Source organism: Poecilia latipinna, unplaced genomic scaffold, assembly GCF_001443285.1.
Source record: "Poecilia latipinna isolate Pla-1442-1.1 unplaced genomic scaffold, P_latipinna-1.0 Scaffold809, whole genome shotgun sequence".
NCBI lineage: Eukaryota > Metazoa > Chordata > Actinopteri > Cyprinodontiformes > Poeciliidae > Poecilia > Poecilia latipinna.
The window spans coordinates 126,397-149,390 of NW_015113425.1; the positions used below are offsets into that span (position 1 = coordinate 126,397).

Sequence of the window (22,994 nt, forward strand, 5' to 3'; positions counted from 1 at the left end):
TCACTAAAATATTCGTTTACAACAGCCCTAATTGTAATGGTGTTCTGCTTTGACTGGAATGTTTGGGTTATGCGATCCTGTTCTGGTTCAAGATGCCGTTACATTCCGAATCTCGTACTGCAAGCAAAGTAGCAGCTCTTTTAATTCATCCAGCTATGTTGGAAAAATGACATTTTGTGATACAGAGCTTTCCATAAAAGCTTGGAAGTCATTACAGCCACTGCATTCTAATGGATACGATACATCCGCTACATGACATGCATATTCCTTTCCTACTCCCTTTTCACCCATTCTGAATGCTGCATAATTGCCCAAAAGACAGAAATTACATTAAAAAGCTGAAAAATGTTCTCATGTACTTGTAGTGGGATTTCTGATATCTCATTAAACACTAGTTTAGATTGCATGTTTACATTCCAGTGTGACAAAATGTGTTATTTTTTTCTGATTATTTTTTTTCTCTATTTGATTAATCACAAACCCTTGAGATTACCATTTTCCACTGGTATTAGCTTCAGAGTCTTTCCACACACCTCTGTACTAACAGAATCCCTGACATGTTTTGAGATCCGGGGAGCTACTGGAACAGTCCCTCAATAATTACAGTACAGGTCAGCAAGTTTCTCCTTGCTCATTAAAAAAAGACTATTAAAACTACGTGAGTCATTGCACCACTTTCATTAAGCCATCATGGTAGACCGTCAAACCCGCTGAGAGAGGTGTGAGAGGTGGAATCCATTTGTGACCTTGGGCAGAGAGCAAGAGGTTGCTGCTTTCTCAGTTTAAGACGATGGAGCATGAACACAGTGGGGAAAGTAAAGACAGAGAGAAAACACACCTACTGGGGAGAAGAGTTTGGTGGCACTGCCATCTGTTTGTGTTCTGACCCGCTGCCCCACTCAGCAATCAGATACTGAAATTAGTGAAGGTGACACACCAACTAATTGCAACACTTGAATGACTTGAAGATCTCGAAGCGTCAGTAATTTTTATGAAGAACACACTCCTGTTGTGTTAGTCAAAAATATGAAGTGGCTCTGGGGCACAGGAGAGTGCTCTGTTCCCATTATGACGGATTTTTCTCATCCAATTTACTTCGATGATTTCTGTCCATTCTTGACCTCGCTTTACGCTACAAACTCTTCTGACTAAGATGTCAAAGTTTTTCTCAAAAAAAAAAACAGCAACTGGCAGACTTTAGTTTTAGACTGACTTACACAGTCTCTCTTTGGTTGATGAATATGGTGTTCTCTTTATCATTTTCATCTGTTTACCCTCGTGGAATTGCAGAAAGGGTTATTGGTTAAGGGGTCCAACTGTGTTATGTTGATCTAGAGAAACGTATGAGCATGTCCATAGTTTTGGGGGTTACTACAGGCCTACTTGGGTTGATTTTATTGGCTACCTGGGCTTTGGATGCTCAAAACCTGAACTGTCTCTGTATTCTGAGCATAAAGTAAATCTTGTTCTAAGGGCTTAGTGTTAGAGCTACTGACTTGTGTGGCAAGGGTTGATAAAGCCTAATTTATCTTGATTCTATTTATGCCTTGGTTCATATGGCAAAATTTTAAAACTGTCTGCTAATTTTAAAAACTTGAGAGACCACACACGAGGATAACAAAATCTTAGGTATTGTAGGTTTGGTTGTAGAGTGTGTGATGTGCAGTCACATACAAACCGATTTCACTCACACACAGTCAGATGCAAAACCTCTCAAGACTAAAAGTGAGTTCAGAGTAAACAAACATGGCTGACCGAGACCAATCAATGGTTAGTGGAGTATATTTAACAGATAAGAAACATTACAAAGATGTTATCATTTGTCCTTAGGGAATACCTGATGGTGTGATACCAAACCAAGACAATCCAACATGATGAATCTCCCCAATTTTAGATCAGAGGAGTTCTGATGTCCTCTTGAGCAGACCGTATCACTTTTACCACATAGCTTTTTAAATTATCTTGAGAGACATCTGAGCCAAAATTGGGACAAAACTCTTTTAGTGTTAGTGTTTAGCAGGATTCCCTGCTCTTCAGGGCTGACGTGAAAGATTGGTTTTAGTTTGAGTTCCCTAGGGTCTCATCTTTGCTATTTGAAGGTGAGTCTGAGACCATGGTTCTCAACCGCAGAATGTGGTTTGGTTACTTTGCATCAGGGGCCAAATGATGGAATTGAAGAATTTTGCCATCTTGTTCTCTTGTTTTTGTAGGAGGGTTATGGCAGGAGGACAAGGTGGATCGTCGTACTTGGGCCCACAGTTTCGTGGTCGCTCTTGCAATCTATTATGGTGAGGGGAAAAACTGAGCCAAAACCCAAACATCTCAATTTACCAGTCTGTCTTTGTTTAAACTGTCATGGTCTTAACAGATCATGCTCCCACATTATCCGGGTTCCAAAGACATCAACCAACAGATGATTAAATGATTACATTCGTGACTTCCTGGAGTTTGTTGTCATGATTCTATAGAGTACAATAAATGTATTGTTTCATAGGTGATCTGTATCTAGGTCTTTGACATTACTTTGTTTGTATTGGACAAGCAAAGAAAAGAAAACCCAGGAAATTGCAGAATGACAGACAGTGAACTAAATATCCATGAGCGGAGTGGAGTGTTCCAAATGTACACACAAAAAGGCACTGAAGTATGAGATGGAGAAAAAAATAACTAACAAAATTGCTGAACCAATAAAATTTAAATCACTTGGAGTTTCATGTGTATCTGTGGAATTTGTGAGCTGAGAGGTTCTTAAAGCAAGTATTTATAGGGTCTCCTCTCTCATCCCTCCATACCTGCTTTTTCCCCTGTCAGCTCCTGTGCTGGCCTCTTTGTTGTCCATGTCATCTCAGGATTCTGTTTCTACACCAAACTATATCAGACCCAAAAGTCTTATTTTTATATGTGCAAATTATGTTGTTTCTAAAATGTGACTACAGATTGGATAAATGCTGGTTAATAACTGAAACAATCTGTACTCTCTCTGGTTTTTCTTGTTCATAGAAAGGACAGTTGGACCAGTGCTTCTGTCTTTCTGTGTGTCTGCTCTTTTCTTTCAACCCTTGGTCAGTCGCTCATACTGTGCTTGGTTCTGCTGGAAGTTTCTTCCTGTGGAGTCGCTGTTTTTTGCTGCTGCCACATGCTTGACCTGAAAGTGGGATTGCAGGGAAAAACTCAATGCAATTGACTTTGCCTAGTTTGTGCCTAGTTTGATATCAAACTTTTAACCAGTTGGCAATATGAACTATATGTGACAGATTTTTTTTAATTATAACTATGATCAAAACCAAATGTCCACCCATCCATTGTCAATTCCCACCTAACCTTGAGAGGTTGTGGATTGGCAGGTGCCTGTCTCCAGCGGCCATTGGGTGAGAGGCAGGGTCCACCCTGGACAGGTCACCGGTCCATCTCAGGGTAACACAGATATACACAACCATACACTCACACACTCAGTGTTAAACTAATTTTGATCTTAGCTAAATTAACACCAACATTCAATAGTTGAATGTGTATGTTCTTTTAATAAAATCTTTCAAAAGGTTATATTATTGGTAGATTATTCTGGAGTTAGAATTAGAGCTAAATTGTCATCTTTTTCCATCTGTTTAATTCTCCCTTTGCTTTGTTCGCATAAACTAGATAATGACATGGCTGGATGCTCAAAAAACATGCATGAATTACGAATGTATTCATGAGTCTATTTGTGATATGAAATCATTTAGGTATCTGCAGTTTTATCCGACTTTTGCGTCTGACGTGAAACATGCATCATAACTCTGATCTAGAAAATGCCAGGCGTGACAAATCCAGGCGTAAACAATGTCTGAAAAGTATAATTCTGGAAATTATGAAATAAGTCCGTCAGTAAAACTCATCACATTGCAGTCCCATCACTCCTGGTTCCCACTATGCACCCGGACAGACCTCTCTACAGAAGTTGCAGTCGGTACGCTACAAAACGCTCTTGCTATTAGTTGTGCTTTTTTATTAGCTCCTTTCATCTTGCTGTGATGTTGTGACAATACTGTCGGCTCAATATCTTTTTATTGCTAGGGAGATACAACCTTAATAAGTAAAAACATTAAGATTTAGGTTCTTCAGGGACGAAGCAGGACTTATACACTGTAATGTATAGTTTTGTTGTTCTACCTTGTTGAAAAAATGACATTCCTGTGAGAAAGGCAGGTAGTGGTAAAACAGGTATTTTCTGTGACTTAACTCATATCCATAATCAGGCAAAATAAAATACATTTGCATTAGGAGAACATGGTTCTGGTGATTTAAGTACTAATTTTTGGTCTTTTATGCCAAAAGGAAAATTTGCCCTTAAGTCAGATAATTATCCTTTATCATTGTTTGCAGGATAACGTACAGTAAAGGTGATTGTATACAAAATAAATGTTCATAACATCTAATACTTTTTAGAGTGGTACATTTTAGAAGAGATGATAAAAGCATTAGCTCAAAGTTGAGGCTTTTTCTACCTTAGAACTTTGTCTGAAAGGAAAGTGATGAGGAACTGGAGGGTTAGAGAACACACAGTTCATTCTTTATTGATTTCATGTCATAGGTGTTAAATCCAGTTATGAGTGAAAGTGCTGGGTAAACATTATATGTGGGCAAAAGATGCCAAGAAGAGTTAACTGTTTTATTAAACATTATTTGTCTGCTTCACAGAACACCCTACATCAGAGATCTTATTAGCCGTTAGTGCTAAAGGTGAGAAACAGAGGAACACACCCAGGCAAACCTACTGAGTGAAAGATATGAATACTAACTAGTGAGTAGAATTAATGGACCAACAAGCTTCTTGTAATTCCCTTAATACTGATGTTAAGGTGTACTGTGACAGAATTTCTTGACTTGTTACTGTAAACAAATATCTGTGCTACCTTACAAGTTGTTATAAAACTGCAGTACATATCAAACATGACTTAAGAGATTAGACGTCATAATTTGACACCTTTAAAATGGGCAGTGTCTCTTTAAGAAGTTCCTGCTCTTTTTGACACTCTGCCTTCAACATGTCGCCTCAATGCTTCGCCATTAAACCTTTAACATATTACCAGCGTTGCACTGAGAAGTAGCTGGTATGATGAGCTCAGATGTGCAGCTCCACCAGGTGTTTGCTAATTGCTGCTTCTGCTAGCCTGGCAGCTAGTCTGGTAGATGCATTAAGCATCACTTTTCCCACAAAACGTTGAGTTGACACAAGGCCAGACAGAGAAGCTACATGTACTCCATACTTACACACACCAACATGAGCTGTTCTGTGTATGTTGTCATCTGGATCTTTGCATCACCAGCAGACCAATGGTAGGGATTGCTTGCAGATTTGTGCTTTTATTATACAAAGCAGAACTCGTCTTTATTGTGTGGTGACGCATCTGCAACGGTACTCAGACTATCTGTATGCGCCCTCCTTGCCTGTGCTGTCCACTGCACCTTCACACACTCACAAGCAGCAGAGTGGAGATGATTCTGACTGGACACCACAAATTGTAGTTTTGACGACAGGAAGATGTGTTCTAAATAAGTAAAATTAGCTTTGTGCACTGAGCCCTACTCATTATTCAGATCTATGAAAGCCCTAATCAGTTTGATCTTCTCTGTGACATTCTTATGTTTGTGTGGTGCCAATATGAGCTAAAAATCGTCTTAAGAAAATTCTTATAACAGAAAAAAACTGATAGTGAAAATGTCAAGATTATATGTTAATGTACTTTGAGTTGAATTAGCACATTTCATCTGGGAGCTCAACCTATGTGACTGTAAGTGGGGATCTTTTAAGGAGGCTGTAGAAATAGAATCAATTATCGCCATCACAAGATATTTTTAACATCGAGAAGTCCTAGTGTTGATGGCGCTGGGGAAGGGGTTTGGTGACGACTGCTATATACTGTATAAGCCTTTTTCAAAAATTTTCACAGAAAGCATAATCAGTTACTCACTACATAATCACACAGCACTACTACTCACCCTACCAGTCACACATCTATGAGCCACCATGTTAGTGAGCTGTTTTGGAAAGCCTGGATCAGGGGTGTGAGACCTCAAACCCCGGTCCTCAAGGGTCAGAGGACCAGAGGTTGGGACAAGTCAAATATTCTTGTAACATTTTGACTTGTCCCAAGTCCAACACATCTGAACTAACCCTTGTGTTTAAAAATGGGGTCCAACCGACCCCACACACATAAAACTTGTATCATTTTCCACAGTCCTCTACGTTTGCCACAGTATCCTACGTTTGCCACAGTATTCTACGTTTGCCTCAGTCCTCTACATTTGCCTCAGTCCCCACACGCACAAGGGTTAAAGAACTGAGTTAGTTCCTTATCTACTCAACGAATGGTGACCTTCAAGGACTGGGGTTTGAGATCTGTGCCATGTATACTGAAGGTTTGTCCTGCTAAATTCTCAATCATCATTGATTTTATTATCCAGTTATACACCCAACGGTAATCAAAGACCAACATGTATTGATTTCTCCCCATTTTGCTCCTGGTGTCAGAGACAATGATGATATCTGAGATTGATTAAGCCAGGGGTCTCCAACCCCAACAAACTTGAATTAAATGAATTTAATTTTTAAGTTGCAGGGCAGTAGTTCTCAAGGCCTCCACTTCAATCCTCAGCGGTCCATGTCCAGCAGCTTATAGATGTTAAAGCTAAATCGCTTGCTTAGCATGCAGTCGAGCTCAGCTACTGAGTTAATCATTTGAGTCAGGTGTGTTGGAGCAGAGACATCACTAAAAGTTAGAGGAACCTTGGAGAATTGGGGCTTGAGACCCCTGATGTAAACTCAGTTTATGCTAAAATCCCAAGAAATATCAGCGAAATCAAAACAGCTTGGAAATTGTTTCTAATATTCCTGCTCAACAGAGAGAGACTCAATAAATGTTCATCCTTTCATTTGATAACTCTACCATATTCCGTGTAACTTGACAAAACCTTGTCCATAATTTTAGCTAAAAACAAGCCCTACTGAAGCAGAAGTTTCTTATTTCCATTCTCCACCTACATGTCTTGTCTTCTGCTTAATAATTGTTTTGCTGTCTGGGAGCTCTTAAGGGCAAACGAGGTCAAGGTGACATCTGCCTCGGAGTTGCTGTGACGACCATCCCTGGCTCATCAGTCACACCTGTCAGACAGGTGTCAGCGCGTATGCACCCGACTCCATCAGGTGCCTGAGCGCGTAGATGCAGTTGATGAAGGATAGGATGGATGAGGTGGGTTGGGGAAAACTATAATTTAAAGTTTGCTCCTCACCTTCTTTGTTGTTTTCTGTTCTTTCTTGGCAGTGAATCTCCTTGACACGACAACGATAACTGGAGACTGGGGCTGGCTGACGTATCCATCCCATGGGGTAAGAACAAAAAGAAGCATTTTGTTGTGGAATATTTCTTTGCTAATGGATTTCATTATGGTTTTTCCACATTGTTTTAACCACAAAGTCTACTTTTTATGAGACAGACCAACAAAACGTTTTTGTTGGTCTGTCAAAATTTTGATGTGGATGGAAAATAATGTATTGTTTTCAAGGTTTGTCTTTACAAATACAAAAAAAGAAAACTAAGATGTATATTTGTATTCATCCTCATTTAATAATAAACCTCCAAATGAGACCGAGTGGAACCAACTGCCAGCAAAAGTAAACAAAAATAAATAGAGTCCACCATGAAGACCTTGGAGCACAGCAGACAGCTCAGGGAGAAAGATGTTTATCGCAAGAACTGATATACAATGACTGTCAAGCTGATGCTAAATTAAATAGAAATTACTTGAACAGTGCCCATGCAAAGGATATTATTCAAATCTTTAGATTCCACGTAGATTAGTGATATTATGCATGAAGTCAACCAGGTATTTTCCCCTGGGTTTAAAGATGTCAGTCATCAAACCACAGCTGAAAATGAACAATCTGGACATGTCACTATTGCAAGATTACAAGCCTATTTTCCAACCTTCCATTCATCAGCAAGGTATTTAAAAAATCTGTTTCAACAATGAAATACTTTTGGACATAATAGGAGTATAAAATCACACATGAACAACTAATGCAGAAGACACATTTTTGTATCACAATAATACTAACACGCTAGAAAAGGAGTAGGAAGAAGTAACAAAATTATGAACTCCTACCCCATAAACTCATACAATATTTTCAGATGGACCCTCATTATTAAATCAAATAATAAAACATAAATAACAAAAAACATTAAAAAAATTCTTAACAATGACCAGTCACTTTGACATCTTTAGATCCAGTTTCCATCCTCACTAAAGTACTGAGACTGTTCAATAACATCAACATAAATGCCGACTGTGGAAGAATCACAGTGCTGGTTTTGCTGCACCTCAGTTCAGATGACCCAGACATATTACTGAAGCATCTGAAGAGCTGGATCCTGCTTTCTACCACAGTACTCGGTTGGTTTTAGACTTTACTAAAGAACAGGGACTAACATGTGTCAACAGGGTAACATCAAAGTTTACATATCAAATGTGGGTTTTGTCTTTGGACTCTTTATTTAATATCTACATTCTACAGCTTAAGCTATGCAGATGAGACACAGCTTTACATTACAATTCCACCAGGTGACTATGAACCTATTTAAGTTTTAACTAGATGCATAGAACAAATCAACGCTTAGATGTGCCATAACATAACTTTCTTCAGTTGAAATAAATAGATTAAAACATGCAATACCCACATCAGATGTATCCAAGTCTAGTCCTCGACGACCAGGCTGCCTTGTGTTTTAGATGTCGCTGTGCTCCAACACAGAGGCTTCTGTGGCGCAGTTATATTTTCTGCACAGGTTAGAAATAAATCATTAGACCTCATTCAATTGTGTTAGAAGTATACAATAAAAAGTTAAACTTGCAGGACTGATAATGGACACCACTGCCCAAGATTAAGGAAATTATTTAAAGTTATTAAAATTATGCAACAATTACCAATATTCCCACTACTGATGACATCTGCTAAAGGAAAAAAAAAATATTGTCACCTTTCATAAAGGCAATAGGTTATTTTATTTAGTGTGAGGTGCGTAAGTCTGTGTTTTACCACTTGTACTTACTAAATAAGATTTAGTCTAACATTGATACCACAGACTAATTACATGTAGTAACCAGACAATGACATGCTACACTCATCTACTTCAAACATGAGCCCAGACATCCCTCTCGGCCCCCTCCACATCTTGGCAGCTTGGCGCATGTCGCGGTGGGGGAGTGAAGAAAAGATGAAATAAAAGGATGAAAGCGAGAGAGCGAGGTGACGGCGAGGGCACGGCGTCGCAGCATTAGCATATTGTAATGCCGAATGATGACGCCTGAGGTGATGAATTAGGACCCTGGCTGCGATCTTCCGAGCGCCGCCATGCCACCCCGTCCCTGACTCCCTGGGCTGTCAGCAGAGTGGTAGGAACATTTACATCACCTCTAGCCTTCACGACAGAAGGTGGTGTGATTGAATGGTGGCCAGGAGGAACAGATGGGTTGTCTTTCAAGTCCTGGGAGAAGAACTGGAAGAATTGGATTAGTGGTTTGAGCAAAATGACTCATTCTGTGTGAAATCGGTGCAAGAGGTGAATCCCTTCCACCTTGAAAGGGCCCATGTGATAACAGCTAGATTACATAAACTCTAACTGCTGTTGTGTTTTTAATTTTTTTTATTTGATTGGTTCAATATACCAGAAATAGTTACTTGTTTGTTCATGAGAGACCGCTTTCTCCCTCTGAGCTTCTACACATGAAAAGCTTGACTGAGTGGATTAGGAGTGGGAGAGGAGCTTTGTGGTTTCATGGTTCGGTTACGTAAGGTATGTGTCTTGCGCTGAAAGACAAAGATGTGAGGAAGGAGGAAGGAGCGGCTCTGTGATGTTTAATACTGGTACCAAAGAAAATGTACAGAGGAGAAAATCTGATCTACTTTGGCAATCAAGCAATATTTGGACAGAACTTTTTTTTAAACAAATGATTTCAAAGTAAGAGTTAGTTGAGGTACGCCGGACTGCTGTTCAAAATCACCAGCAACACATGAAAATATTTCTTATAGATAAGTCTGTCTCAAAGAGAACTGACCTGTTATTGTCTTAATGAGTCAATGATATAATGACTGAAAAACTCACAACCACACCGGTAATGGGAAATCCACAGTGTTGTCCTTTAATAGACACTCTTTCACCAACCTTACAAAGCCCGGTTCAATGGCTGCTGTATTATCAAACATGAAAATAAGCAGAGTCCTAACGTCCCGTAACGTTACTAAAGTTAGGGAGATAAAATATTCATGTTTTTCTTAATCGGTGTGTCGATCTTTAGCGCGTTTCTCCCACACTCTCTACAGAGAAGCAGTGGCACATACTTGTGACATCACTAGCGATACTAGAGTATCTTAGGGAAGCCGTGCATACACAGGGAGAACATGGACACTTCAGGCAGAAAGATTCCAAACCCAGGACCTTCTACAGTGATGCCCTCCATGACCTTGTAGGGTTTCTGTATAAAATCACACATGAACAAGTAATGCAAATGACACATTTTGCTTTACTGCAAAATGCATTACTGTTGAAATCTGTTTTCTGTGGCAGCATTTTGCTACTAGCTTCAATACACAAACACTAACTTAGTTACAGACAAAATCCAATTTGTAAGCAGTGTGAGAATACAGTTACTGGCTAACTGTTGACTGCTAAAGCCTAATTCAAACTGACTCAACTTCAGTGTCTTCTTACAACAGTACTATGTAACTTTTATATATAAAAAATGTTTTTTTTTTGTTTTTTTTTTTACATATTTGTTAAAACTATCACTGTAGTGACAGTATGGCATGAGACAGATAGTCTATGAAAAAAAAAAATGAGCTCTTCTGCCTTCTCTCTATGGACCTGCTGTCAGTTGAACAAACACACTGCTCTGTCACCAACAACCAATCAGAGACAGGAGGAGGGTCTTAGCGCCATCAGTCATCCTCATGTACACATTGGCACCTTGGCCAAGGCTTCCCCGGCTGCATCTTCTTTACATATTTGAAACATTTGGGACCACAGTAAAATCCTTCAACATGTGAACCGCAAATAGGCGAGGTTCAACTGTACAGTGTGGAGAAATCAACTATTTCTTTCCAGCATTGATCACTCTCGAGCAACAAGGTGCATTGATACTTAATCAATTTTTTTCAGTTATTTTATTATTCTCTTGAGTGAATCTTGCTAAAATAGTAAAAGTAGTAGTAGTAACAGGGGAATTTGCTTGTCTGCAAGGTCCAACCAGCTTGCATACGTGGATGAGAAGAGGTTCACAATTAATTGTTTTAATCTGGGAATATCAATGATCTGAAAGAGCAGCATCAGTCAGAACCATCAGCAGTGTTTCAGTCTTTGGAAATACCTACTAAATATGCTGGTACATTCTGAAAAAGTTAGCCAGAGTTTTTATGCACATCCATCTTGTACAAACCATCAAATTCACTCACCAGACTAATGCAGTGAAAATCAACATAAACATAAGTAGTTTAGAAATTGCATAAGAAAAACATTTGCTGTGTTTGTTGGAAGTCTGGAGATGGATAAAAATACTCCTTTGACAATATGGCAGCATGTTCAGATGGGGTCAAATTTGTAGTGGCTCTTCTGCTGCAGCAGAATGACAACCAGCACAGGAAATATGTTTAAGGAGTTTATGAAAAATAGGGATATGGTGGGAGGTAAGCACCATCAGGAGGGCAGTCAGAAGTGACTACAAAGGATGGTGCTGGTGCTGTGACCCAGAGTGTGAGGACATTAAATGGCCTGAGCGAGACGGTGACAGTTTTTTGGGAAAGCCCTCTTGCCTGGTGATGTCACCGCGGGCAAGGGGAAATCCAACATGGGGAAATCTTTGGTGATCTGGGTTCACTATTCCGAAAATGTATGAATCTGACTCTTTGACGAATCTGATCCAGAAAAACAGTCATCAGTGATGAGGAAGGCAGACGGCAGCATAATCAAAAAGAGAGCGGGCTAAAAGCGAGAGTTGGGGACCAGAATCTGAATCGAGAACCATGAATCAAGATGAGAAAATCCAATGGAATTAAAGTTCATAACGAGAAGCTCGAAATCAGGCATGGAAGGAACACGAGACTTTCGATAATGTAGAGGAGAATGACTGGCAGAGAGAAGCCAATATTGATGGCAGAGCAGGTGCAACACATGGAGTTAATGAGGCGGCGCAGGTGAGTGGGACGTAGTAGATTGCATGGAGATTGTGGAATGGCTGCCAGAGGAGATGAATGACTTTTGATATCTGATGCAGGGTGACAGATAGGATCATAACCAAATTCCCATTTCATTAAACAAAAAGGCTGCTCCTCCTTTTTCTCCACTCTAGTTTGATTCATCTAACTGAAACTATCAGAAGCAGACTCACATTGACTGATACCACACCACCCAAACACCATGCTGCCAGTACCATGCTTTGCTGTGGGTGTTTTTGTACCAAAGACATGGAGTTAAAGTTGAATCTTTGTTGCATCATAGCAAAAGACATTTATGCTCAAGCTTCTGGGAGACTTCAAATCTGCTTTTGGAAAATGTTGGGCTTTATTTCAATGTAACCATAGAGATGGTCCATGCAAGAAAATTGTTGAGTGCAGATGAGAATCTGGTCCATACAAAACATTTCAGCAGAGCCAACAAGGATCCGTTTAATGGAAATGTGTTCAGAAGCAGTTGTCTCCAGTTAGTGTTAGCAGTTATTTTTCTCTGGTAAGCAGCTATCAGTCGCTAAATGTTCCAGCTAACGTCAGGCTCACTTAGGGTCTGCTGTTGATTTAACTTTTACATGTTATTAGTCGCATTGGGGTCTAAATCCTTATTGTTCAGGTGAGTCTTTGCATTGAATGGAGGGCAACAACTTGGGAACATGAAAATTTGTCTGTTGATTTCGACCCAAGTGTTTATCTTGAAATAATATTTCTTTTAAATATCTTTTTCAATTAATGTATAAGTAGTTTTAGTTAAAATCTAGCTTTTGGCCCTACTTAGAAAGTGTTATGTGTCGTACAACTAATAAACACTACACATTGCCTTGAAAACCTCATAACTGAGGTAGTGGCATCATCATGCTGTGGCAATGCTTTTCTAAAACAAAGACGAGTAAACTGATCAGCGTTGACAGGTAGAACGGTGGAGCTGAAGTCAGCAAATAAGGAAGAAAACCTGCAGCACTATACAGCCAGGTTAACAATGTAACGGTTCAGTTTAATACAAATTAATGTTTTGCGATGGCCCAGTCAAAGTTCACACCTAAATCTAACTGAAAATCCACTTGAAATTTGCTCAGAACCAACTAAAAACCACATCGTTTCCCACTAACCGAGATTTTTAGGGCTTTAATTCGCCTCAATGTGACATAAAAATTCAAGGGTTATGAATGTTTCTTCAGGTATTTAAGCCTTTAAGTTACTAATCTGTATTCCAAACAAGCAAAGGTGAAAGGTTTAAAACTACAATTAAATAAATTTTTCAGCCTACAGCGACAGATGTTAAAGTTTATCTAGGCATAAAATGAGGTTCAGAGCTGTTTCTCCAGAGCCGCCTTCCTGGGGTCAGAGGTGAGTTCAGCCAGGTTTGATGGGAAGAAAACAAAACTGCATCTGAGTCCCAAACATTTTCAGGAATTCCACATGTGAGAAAAACAGAAAAGAAAAACACACATCGGACCTCACAGGTTCTTTGATAAATAGATGTTTTGACAGTGTTTTACTATCCCTCTTCAACACCTCCACACACACATTCACACACAATTACAGCTCCTGTATAAGGTCACGCTTTCCCATCCTGACAGTTTGTAGAGTGAGCACTGAACATGCAGGGCTTTCAGCTGCCCTCTGCTGTGGCTGGTCTTAGCATGAGAATATACAACTGCAGAAAGAAAAAAATATAGGTTAAAATAACGCATTAGAAAAGGTTGACAAAAGAGAAAAATTCTTTAAAAAACTACCTCAGTTTCACAGAATGGTTTTTACGCTCTGTTGAGGTGGCTTTACTGGAAAGAGTTAATACGCTAAACAGGAGATGGAAACGCATCCGCCGAATGAATTCTGACCTAGTAAACATTACCTCAAATGACTGATCAACTGCATAGTTTCTGTGAAAGAATTTGGTTTCTTTGGCATCCAAAATTAAACCTATGACGTTTGGAAAAGCTGCTTTGGAAAATTATTGATCTGTTTAACAAAACTTGAGAAATAAAAAATAAAAATAAAACCTTAACATTTTATATCAGTGCAACTGTAGGTTGAACGTAAAACGTTGTATTCCTGTATTCCTCTCTCTGGGATGGGGATCAATTTCCATCAAATGATGCTAAAAATGTCATGGAAGAAAATTACCGGGACAGTTTCTGTTAGTTGGACGAACATTTCCATCATTTCTAAAACTGATTTTTACCGCAATCTGAGAGTTTGACAGTTTATTGACAGTTAATTTCTGTTCATCTAAAACTGATATTTTCCATATTTTTTCAAGTGTAACTCCTGGTACTTTCACAAACATGTCTGCTGTTTTACTCGCCTGCTGTCTTAGTTAGCGCCACACTCGGGAGGAGCGCAGCAAGAGAAGCGAGAAGGGAAGGGTTACCCTGTCAGACCGTCAGTTTCTGAAACTGCACAAAAAAAAAAACACGTAAAAGCGCACGCAGCATCAACGTGACCCCACTGGTCCGCGCACTGGTACGTAAAAAACTCGTTGGGTCTAAATGACCCCATCTCTTAAGATCAAGGGAGCAAATCCCATCTCATTATTGGAGGGGACAATAAACAGGAACGTTTTTTAAGAGCAATGTAACTGGATGATGATTTAGCTTCTCTTAGATTTAATGGATTTGCTGTATTTATTTATTTTTTTTTATGTTAAAACTGCTGCTAAATATGCACATATCAAAGTTTGGCTCACTGAAAAACCACTTTTTATCCTTCTTGGACAACATAGCATTAGATCACTGAAGTTCCCTGAATGCAGCTGTAGCAAACATATTTTTTAAAGTAATTCCAGGAAAATAGGAACATTTTCAACTTGCACTTACTGTTGAGTTAAAGTGTGTGTGCTGAGGGTTAGGTCTTTATTAGCACCCTGACCTCTCCCGCATGTCGGTCTCATTTAGATGACATCATGACAGATCACATCCTCCACTCAAGGGGCTTCTTTCTGTCCAATTTATTCAGGCAATGGTTAGGATGCTCCTGTGCTGTCCCAGGAGCATCTTTCTCTGTTTTTATGTCTCTCTCTCCAACACACACTCACACTCACACACAGTTTCACAGAACTTGTCAAACAGGGGCAGGAAGACTTCATTATCCTCCAGTCCGATCTGTGTTGGCCCTGACAGGTTCATCCACCGGACACCCAACAATCGATACCGCTGACAGTACAGCATTTGTGTGTGCATGTGTGTGTGTGTATGTGTGTCTTTAGAGTTGGCTGGGAAAACCATAATGATGAACCAAATGATGAGCTGAAGTGTCAAAAGCGCAAAATATTTTGCCATGACTTTCTCCGTATCCCTGTAAACCTCATCCATCTCTCTCTTAAACACAGTCATAAAGTTAAAGCTGGTGAACAGACTCTTCCTGAACCTTCAGGACTCACCCACAGAGACAAACGCCTGCAGAGTTTCCACAGCTGCATGGATATTTCTTTCAGAAAATATCTTGTTTTAGAAGGAGATAACTTTGTTGGTTGGGGAGGTGTGTTGAGTTGCCATGACAGCCTGAGGTGCAACTGCAGAACACCTTACTATGAACCAGGGTCTTTATTTCTGTGGCCATTCTTCATATTAAAGATCACCTGAAAAATTATGTTTCAGTGAGGCATGAGTGTGCTTAAGTAGTCAGATAAATAGGGCAATTAATCACAAAATAAGAAGTTTGACTTTCATTTTTAAAGTCAGAATCAGCTTCATTTGCAAAGATTGTGTGCACTAGCAAGGAACTTTAACGCTAAAATAAAAGACAAAGGAAACAGTAAAGTATATATATATATATATACACACACACACACACATATGGTGGTATGCAACCAGAAGTTTACATACACTGACTAAAAATATATTCTCTCTGTCTCAAGTTACGTCGGACCAAACTTCTCTTGTTTTAGGTTGGTTAGGATTAATTGCCATCTGTCAGAACAGAACGATGATAAAACTTTATTTAATGTCAAACAACTGTTTTCAAATTGTAATCATAACAGAAACTACCCAAGTGACCCTGATCACAAGTTTCCAGAGTCCAGTCTTGTATTGCCCCCGTTGACATCAGTGGCAGCTTGGAGTCTTTGTTGTGGTGGTGGATGAGTCTCTGTGTTTTCTCTGATGGTTAAGCTGCCCAGTCGTCTTGGCAAACAGTCTCCAGCTCCTGGACTGTGCAGCAGGAGCTGCACTTTTGCGCTATCCCCAGAGTGGCTCTATGATGCTGAGGTCAGGAGACTGAGATGGCCTCTCCAGAGCCTTCACTTTGTTCTGCTGTGGCCAATGACGGGTCGGCTTGGCGTTGTGTTTTGGATCGTTGTCATGTTGGAACGTCCAAGTACGTCCTGTGTTTAGCTTCCAGGCTGATGAATGCAAATTTTCCTCCAGTATTTTCTGATAAGGCGCTGCATTCATCCTGCTGTCAGTTTTGACCAAGTTTCCTGTAACACATTCATCCCTGTGCCTTTGTAGCTTACACATCCCCAGAGCATCAGTGATCTACTGCCGTGTTTCACAATAGGAATGGTGTATATTTCATCAGAGAGACCTTGTTGGCTCCTCTCCAAAAGTGATGTTTGTGGTTGTGGCCAAAAAATTAAATTTTGGTTTGAAGGTAGCTGTATGGCACTTTGTATGAGGGATATTTTGTGGCATTTATTTAGCAATGGTGAGTCATGCAGCCCATTTTCCTTCACATGCATCTCCAAACAGCCACACCACTTTTTATCATTGAGTCTTATTTTTCAGCTTAGTTATTTGTGGATTCTTTTTTGCATCTCGAACAAATTTCCTGGCAGTTTTTGCTATAGTTTTGGTGTTCTGCTGGACTGGTTTTGACAGAATCTCTCTCTTTCCACTTCTTATTTAGAAGTTGAACACTATTGATTGACATTCTCAATTCCTTGGACATATTTTTATATCACTTTCCGGTTTTATACACTTAATTTGCCTTGTCCTGCAGATCCTTTTACAATTTACAAGGGATTGTTTTACCTGCAGGATGGGACACTCTAAATCAGTGTTTTTCAACCTTTTTTGAGCCAAGGTACACTGTTTTAACTGAAAAAATCTCGAGGCACACCACCAATCAAAAATGTAAAGAAAGATACTCTGTAGTCGCCTATATTACATATATAGCCATTCTTATCAAAGTGTCTTGAATAGGAATCTAATAAACACAAAAATGTATTTTTATCACATTTTACATTTCTTATTTCAAATTGCAAGTAACATGTCCACTTCAAAAATACACCTGAACAGGGCCACAACAATGTGGACTTAAATTTAAAGAAGTTCAATTAAACTTTAGCTGATTTTCTGGCAGAAATTGAAGAGAGACAATGACTAACCATGGTTTCGTTCACGCCGAGCTGAAGTGCAGCGGCTCTATTTCCCTCCTGTAGTGGCAGCTCGACAGCCCTCAACTTAAAAGGTGCATCATGAGTTTGAAAACATTTCTCCGTCGTGCCTGCTGCTAGCATGTGGTTGTTCTAAATGAAAATTAAACCGTTCTTCTTTGATTTACAATTTTGACTTCTAATGGTTCACTTCCTGCTAGAGAGCCCCCTGGTGGTTGAAGAAAAATACACAGAAAAGCCGCACCGGGCTACAATCCGCATGGTTCAAAGTTTAGGAAAAAAGTAGCAGCTTATAGTCCGGAAAATACGGTACCATGGGTGAAATTAAATAATTTCCACGCCACACCTGACGATCACTCACGGCACACTAGTGTGCCGCGGAACAGTGGTTGAAAAACACTGCTCTAAATGATGGAGACCACGAACAATGACGTTACCGAGATGAAAGTGTCTTCAATTCAGAAACCATCAATAAAGGATTTGGTAGAAGTTAATAACAAGTAGAAAAGGCAGACCTGGTCCAAGAATCCATGAAGCAATAATCAGAGTCTAAGTACCAGAAAGTCGGGTCAGAACCAGAATCAGAGTGACTCACAGTACAGAAGGGGAGAAGACTGGTCATGACTACAACCAGAGACAAGGCAACGGGCCTCTTGAAGACTGTAACAAGGACATAAAAAGACAACCTGAATGAGTTCAGAGCAGGTGTTTCTCTAAGCACATGAGAGAGCAATGAGTTAATCAACAGGCAGGGGAGGGGCAGGAAGCAGCAGAGCAGCATGACAGAAACCAGAGAAGTCATGACCACAGGACAATGTTTCTGCTTTGTTTGACTCGAAACTAATAAAATGAAACAAAGTAGATTTTATTCTTCTTTTTCACATTACAACTAATTTATTAAATTGTTTACAACTGCATCACAATAACACACTAACACCAGCAAACCCCTGTTATCCCTGTGCTGAACCACATGTTGATATAAAACTCATTTTTCTCTAGAATTTTTTGGAGTTAATCGACTCGATAATGAGCTGAGCTCTGCGAAGCCCTTTGAATTAGACATCTGCCTTTTTTTTTTTTCCACCAACAGTTTGTGAGCCTTTCTACTGCATTCAGCAGCCCCATCCTCCAGATCTGATTACACACTTCCACAGCAAATCTTCAGCTAGTCTTTGAACTATCTGCTGCCCTCTCGATGACCGTCCAGCGCAGTATAATTGGCTTTACAAGCTCCCATGAGACAGCAGCATGGGGCAACACCTCACAGCTACAGTGGGCTGACTGTGGTGCAAACAGCCCATCTGTGAAAATATGTACTTTCATTAAAAAAAAAACAAAAAAAACATGGCATTCTAGACTATTGTTGGGTCCAAACTCCATGTGAGTTACAGAGGAGCTTGTATGAGTGAATTTAGGAGGTTAGACAGAAGGTGTGTGTTGTAGTGGTCCAATACCAGAACTTTTCAAAGGAAGATAATTAAACTGTAGAAACGTCAATCAGAACTGTTTAGTACGAGTAGAATGCAGTTTTTATAACAGCTACGTTTTTTACCTATGAATAAAACTGATCTTGACGTGTTGCATGAACTTTTGTGGCCTTTAATCAGTTAGAGTTTTCATCCACAGTTGAAGTGTTTTTGGTTTTAATTGACCCATAAAAGTGTTTTTAACCCACTCTGGTCTTCAAAGATCTTATAGGCCCACATGACCTGCTTGTCACTACAGAAATCAATTCCTGATGTCTGAAAACACTCTTGTTTGTGTCCACAAGTCTTCTATGCAGAAGCAAACCAAGGAGAAAATCTGCCAAAGAGTTACATCTGTCACATATGGCGAGCTCCAAAGCACAGCCTGAGAAACAGCGACTGTCAAAGAAAATGATTCTGATTGCTTCTAGGAGACTGAGCTTGTGACAAGCCGTGGAAAAATGGATTTCACTTACTGCATTATCATGTCATGTGTCACTTGTGCACAAGGAATGGTTTCAGCTTTCACCAATCTCTTGACCTTGGAATCTCTGAGGAAAACGGTTGTGAAAATGTTTGAGATGACTGTGTTGACTACAGTCAGCTACCTTGTTTCAGAAGTCTATCACTCCAGATCATTTAAGCCCACACTCTTTGCCAGTATGTATTTTATTATTTCCGCCCCGCTTCCTCAGATTAAGTCAATGCTAAATCAAAGCTAACCAGTTCAGCAATTACCTGGCAGGTCTGGTATTATAATCCAGTCCCCAGCTTTGGTGCTGGGCCGACTGTCCTACTGTTTCAGATGTGTCCCTCTTACACATCTGAGCACTGATGACATCTTGTGTGGCCCCCGGTAATTGTTCACCTCATCCAACAATAGATGTTTAGATAAATTAGGGACAGTGACGGGCCACTTCAATTCCCGAGGGTCGATCTGCTGCATGTTTTAGATGTTTTCCTGCTTAAACACACCTGACTTAAAGAAGTGCCTAAATGGTCATCTCCTTCATTTTTTTTTTTTTAGATTCATTGAACTTAATCAGATGTTACAGGAACATAGTTACTTTTAATGATGGACATTTCAAGTAGGGCTGTAATGATTCATTGAATGATTCGAGTACCTGCATTATTAAAAATCAAATGACAAATGGTCTGCCTCAATGCTTCATTAAATGATCTTTTACTGTTAAATGTGTTGATAATTATTTGTGTTGCGCAACGCTTTAACTTCTGCTAATGAATAGCTGACGACTGCTAAGTGCTATTAGCATAAAAAAATGCCCTCTCTTCTCCGGACATGGCTGCTTTTCACATTCTGTCCGGGGCATCCACGGAACTTAATTGTGGATTGATTTGATTGATTCATTAATCAAATTGATTGATTAAAATGTCCAGGTTTTCATTGTTTTTCAAGGACTAAATTGATTTCCTTAAATTGATTTTTGTTCTTCAGAGCTGCTGCCGGGTGGCTGGTTTGGGGCAAACCGCAGCAGTTTTCTGGATGTTTGTTCCAGATTAGAGCAGCATAAAAACTGAATGCTGCTCTTCTTTGATTCTGGTTCTGAGAAGTAGACTAGAACCAGAACACCTGAGTGGTTTGGTAGGTTAAAACAGTGACAACAGGTCTGTAATATATTTTGGTAGTTGTATGGTCTCACAGTTGTCAAAGCAAATCATAGCAGAAACTAAGCAAAGAAGGCAAATATTTGTAGACTTTGAGAATAGATAGCGGGGAAAGACATTTAAAAAAAATTTAAAAAATCATTTTGTTACCCTGTTGACAGGTGAGGCTGCCACTGATCTGCCTGCAAGAAAATGAATCTCAGCAAACGGCAGATATATACAATCAAAGTCTCTATGTCAATAAATACAGTGCCTTGATCAAGTAGCGCACATCTCTAAATCTCTGACTGGTTGCTGGGAGACTGAAGGAAATGGCTTTCAGGCAACAGTCAAAATAAAGGAAAAGGAGGAAGAGAAGAATGATAGCAGAATATCACAGAATCTAATTATACAATAGTGCAACTCCTATTAAACAGCTTAGAAGCCTCAGTGGATGACAAAGAAAGATAGTTTATTTTTGTTCAAATAATTCTTTCTAAATGCTCTTCTTCAGGTATGAAAACAGAATGTTGTGCCAAGTGAAGCTTTTTGCACACGATGGGATGCCTAGCGAACCTGAACCTGAAATATGAGCTGATTTAAATCCTGGGTGTGTGAGCTTCCCCACAGTGAGGCTGAAACTGATGGTAGAGGAGCAGGAACCAAATGAACATTAAACCTTTTCAGCTTCAGTGTTGCAAACAATTTAACTAAGAAAACAATATAACACATTTAAAAATATTCAGAACTCTTGTTTCATGAGTATGCACACACTTTAACTAATACTTTGCTGCAGCATCTTTTGATACATGTTTAGCATTTAGTGTTCTTTGGTAGGAATCTGTCAGCATAGCATATCTTGACTTTGTTCTGCCGACTCAGCCTGGTTTGTGACGAATGTTTCACAAACCTGTCAGACGCTACTCAGATTTTGTTCTTGGTTCGTCAGCAAGGCTATTGTAAAATTGTTAATTTTCTAAAAATGAGTTTGATGAAAAAAAAAGAAATATATATATATATTCTGGCAGTCACTTGAATGTTTTGGATCAGAACTGACTCGTATTTGAAAATATTCCTACATTTATTCACTTTGACCGAAAAAAAAAAAATGTTCTCCTGTCTGGAACAAGATTATTTTGATATTTTGATACTTTGGAATGTCAGGAATATCCAACTATAGAAGCTGAACTTTATTTCAGGTTTATCAAGTACACTAAAATATAACGTGTTCAGTGGACATATTAGTTCAGGGTGATATGACTAATTTCATCTCGGTTAACGTGATGTGTCCAGGAGCAAATTATGTTTCAAAACAAAGAAATCACGACAAAGTCCTGAAGCAAATGTTAATTCAATGTTAATTCTTTTTTTTTTACAAGTCGATCTTTCTTGGTGTTCATGTTGAAAAGCCCTGACTGAGACTCATTAAAGGGGCTGATTTTGTGTGGCTTGCTAATTTAACTGAGTGTTAGATCAAACACTGTTCTATTTCCAGTACATCAAAACAATTTTAATCAGTTCGGCTTCAGTCAAAATCACTTTGACAACGAATCCTCTTTCTTCTAACTCATTCAACTATCCAGAAATTCCCTTGAATTTTCGCTGCCTCCGTTTACAGCCTTTGATTCTTTATTGTTGTTGTCGTTTCGTCCTGTTTTGTGGTCCCAGCATTCCTGGCGGGTAAAAACCATTCCACTCACTGTAATATTTTCATCGTTTTTCCATCACATGCAGACACTGTCCTGTAAAAAAAAAAGGAAAGGGAAAACGAAGCATCTTTGAAAAGATGGCAATTACACCATCTCATCCACTGATCCCAGACCAGTGCAATTAACACTTCCATTCCAGAAAGGTTATCACTGTCAGAGAGCCCAAACACACATGGCTGTACACACACACACACACACACACACACACACACACACGCGCGCGCGCGCAAAGTTATTAAGTCTTTTCTGGTTGTGTAGCTGATAATGTAAGAGCCAGAAAGGTGTTGGCCAGGTCCTGATATTTCCACAGAGTTAATATGCAGACCTGTTACTTTACATAAAGTGCAGCATCAAGCCTGGAAATGCCACCTCCAAACCTACCGTGACATACACACACGTGCATGCATTACCCCCACACCGTTTTGCCTCACCTTTAGTTACTTTCTCGTCGTCCTCCTCTCCGTTTTCTGTCCCTGTTCTCCCTCTGCCTGTAAGCTCTGAAGAAGCTCCCATCACATGCACTAATCTGAAATTAGATCTTTCAAAGAAGACACCGTTCATCAGCTTTGTCTCCCTCTTTGATGCCTCTCCTTGTAAAAAAAAAAAAAAAAAAAAAAAAA

The 22,994-nt window shown here is 39.5% G+C and overlaps 1 protein-coding gene across 4 annotated transcripts in view; it reads left to right on the forward strand.

Moving 5' to 3' along the window:
* epha8 (eph receptor A8) overlaps positions 1 to 22,994 on the forward strand; it is a 154,964-nt gene that overhangs the window by 42,765 nt on the left and 89,205 nt on the right. For all 4 annotated transcript variants that reach the window (XM_015047130.1, XM_015047131.1, XM_015047132.1 and 1 more), the window contains exon 2: positions 7,302 to 7,366. In XM_015047130.1, the coding sequence (XP_014902616.1) occupies positions 7,302 to 7,366 (65 nt within the window). The remainder of the gene's footprint in view (positions 1 to 7,301; positions 7,367 to 22,994) is intronic.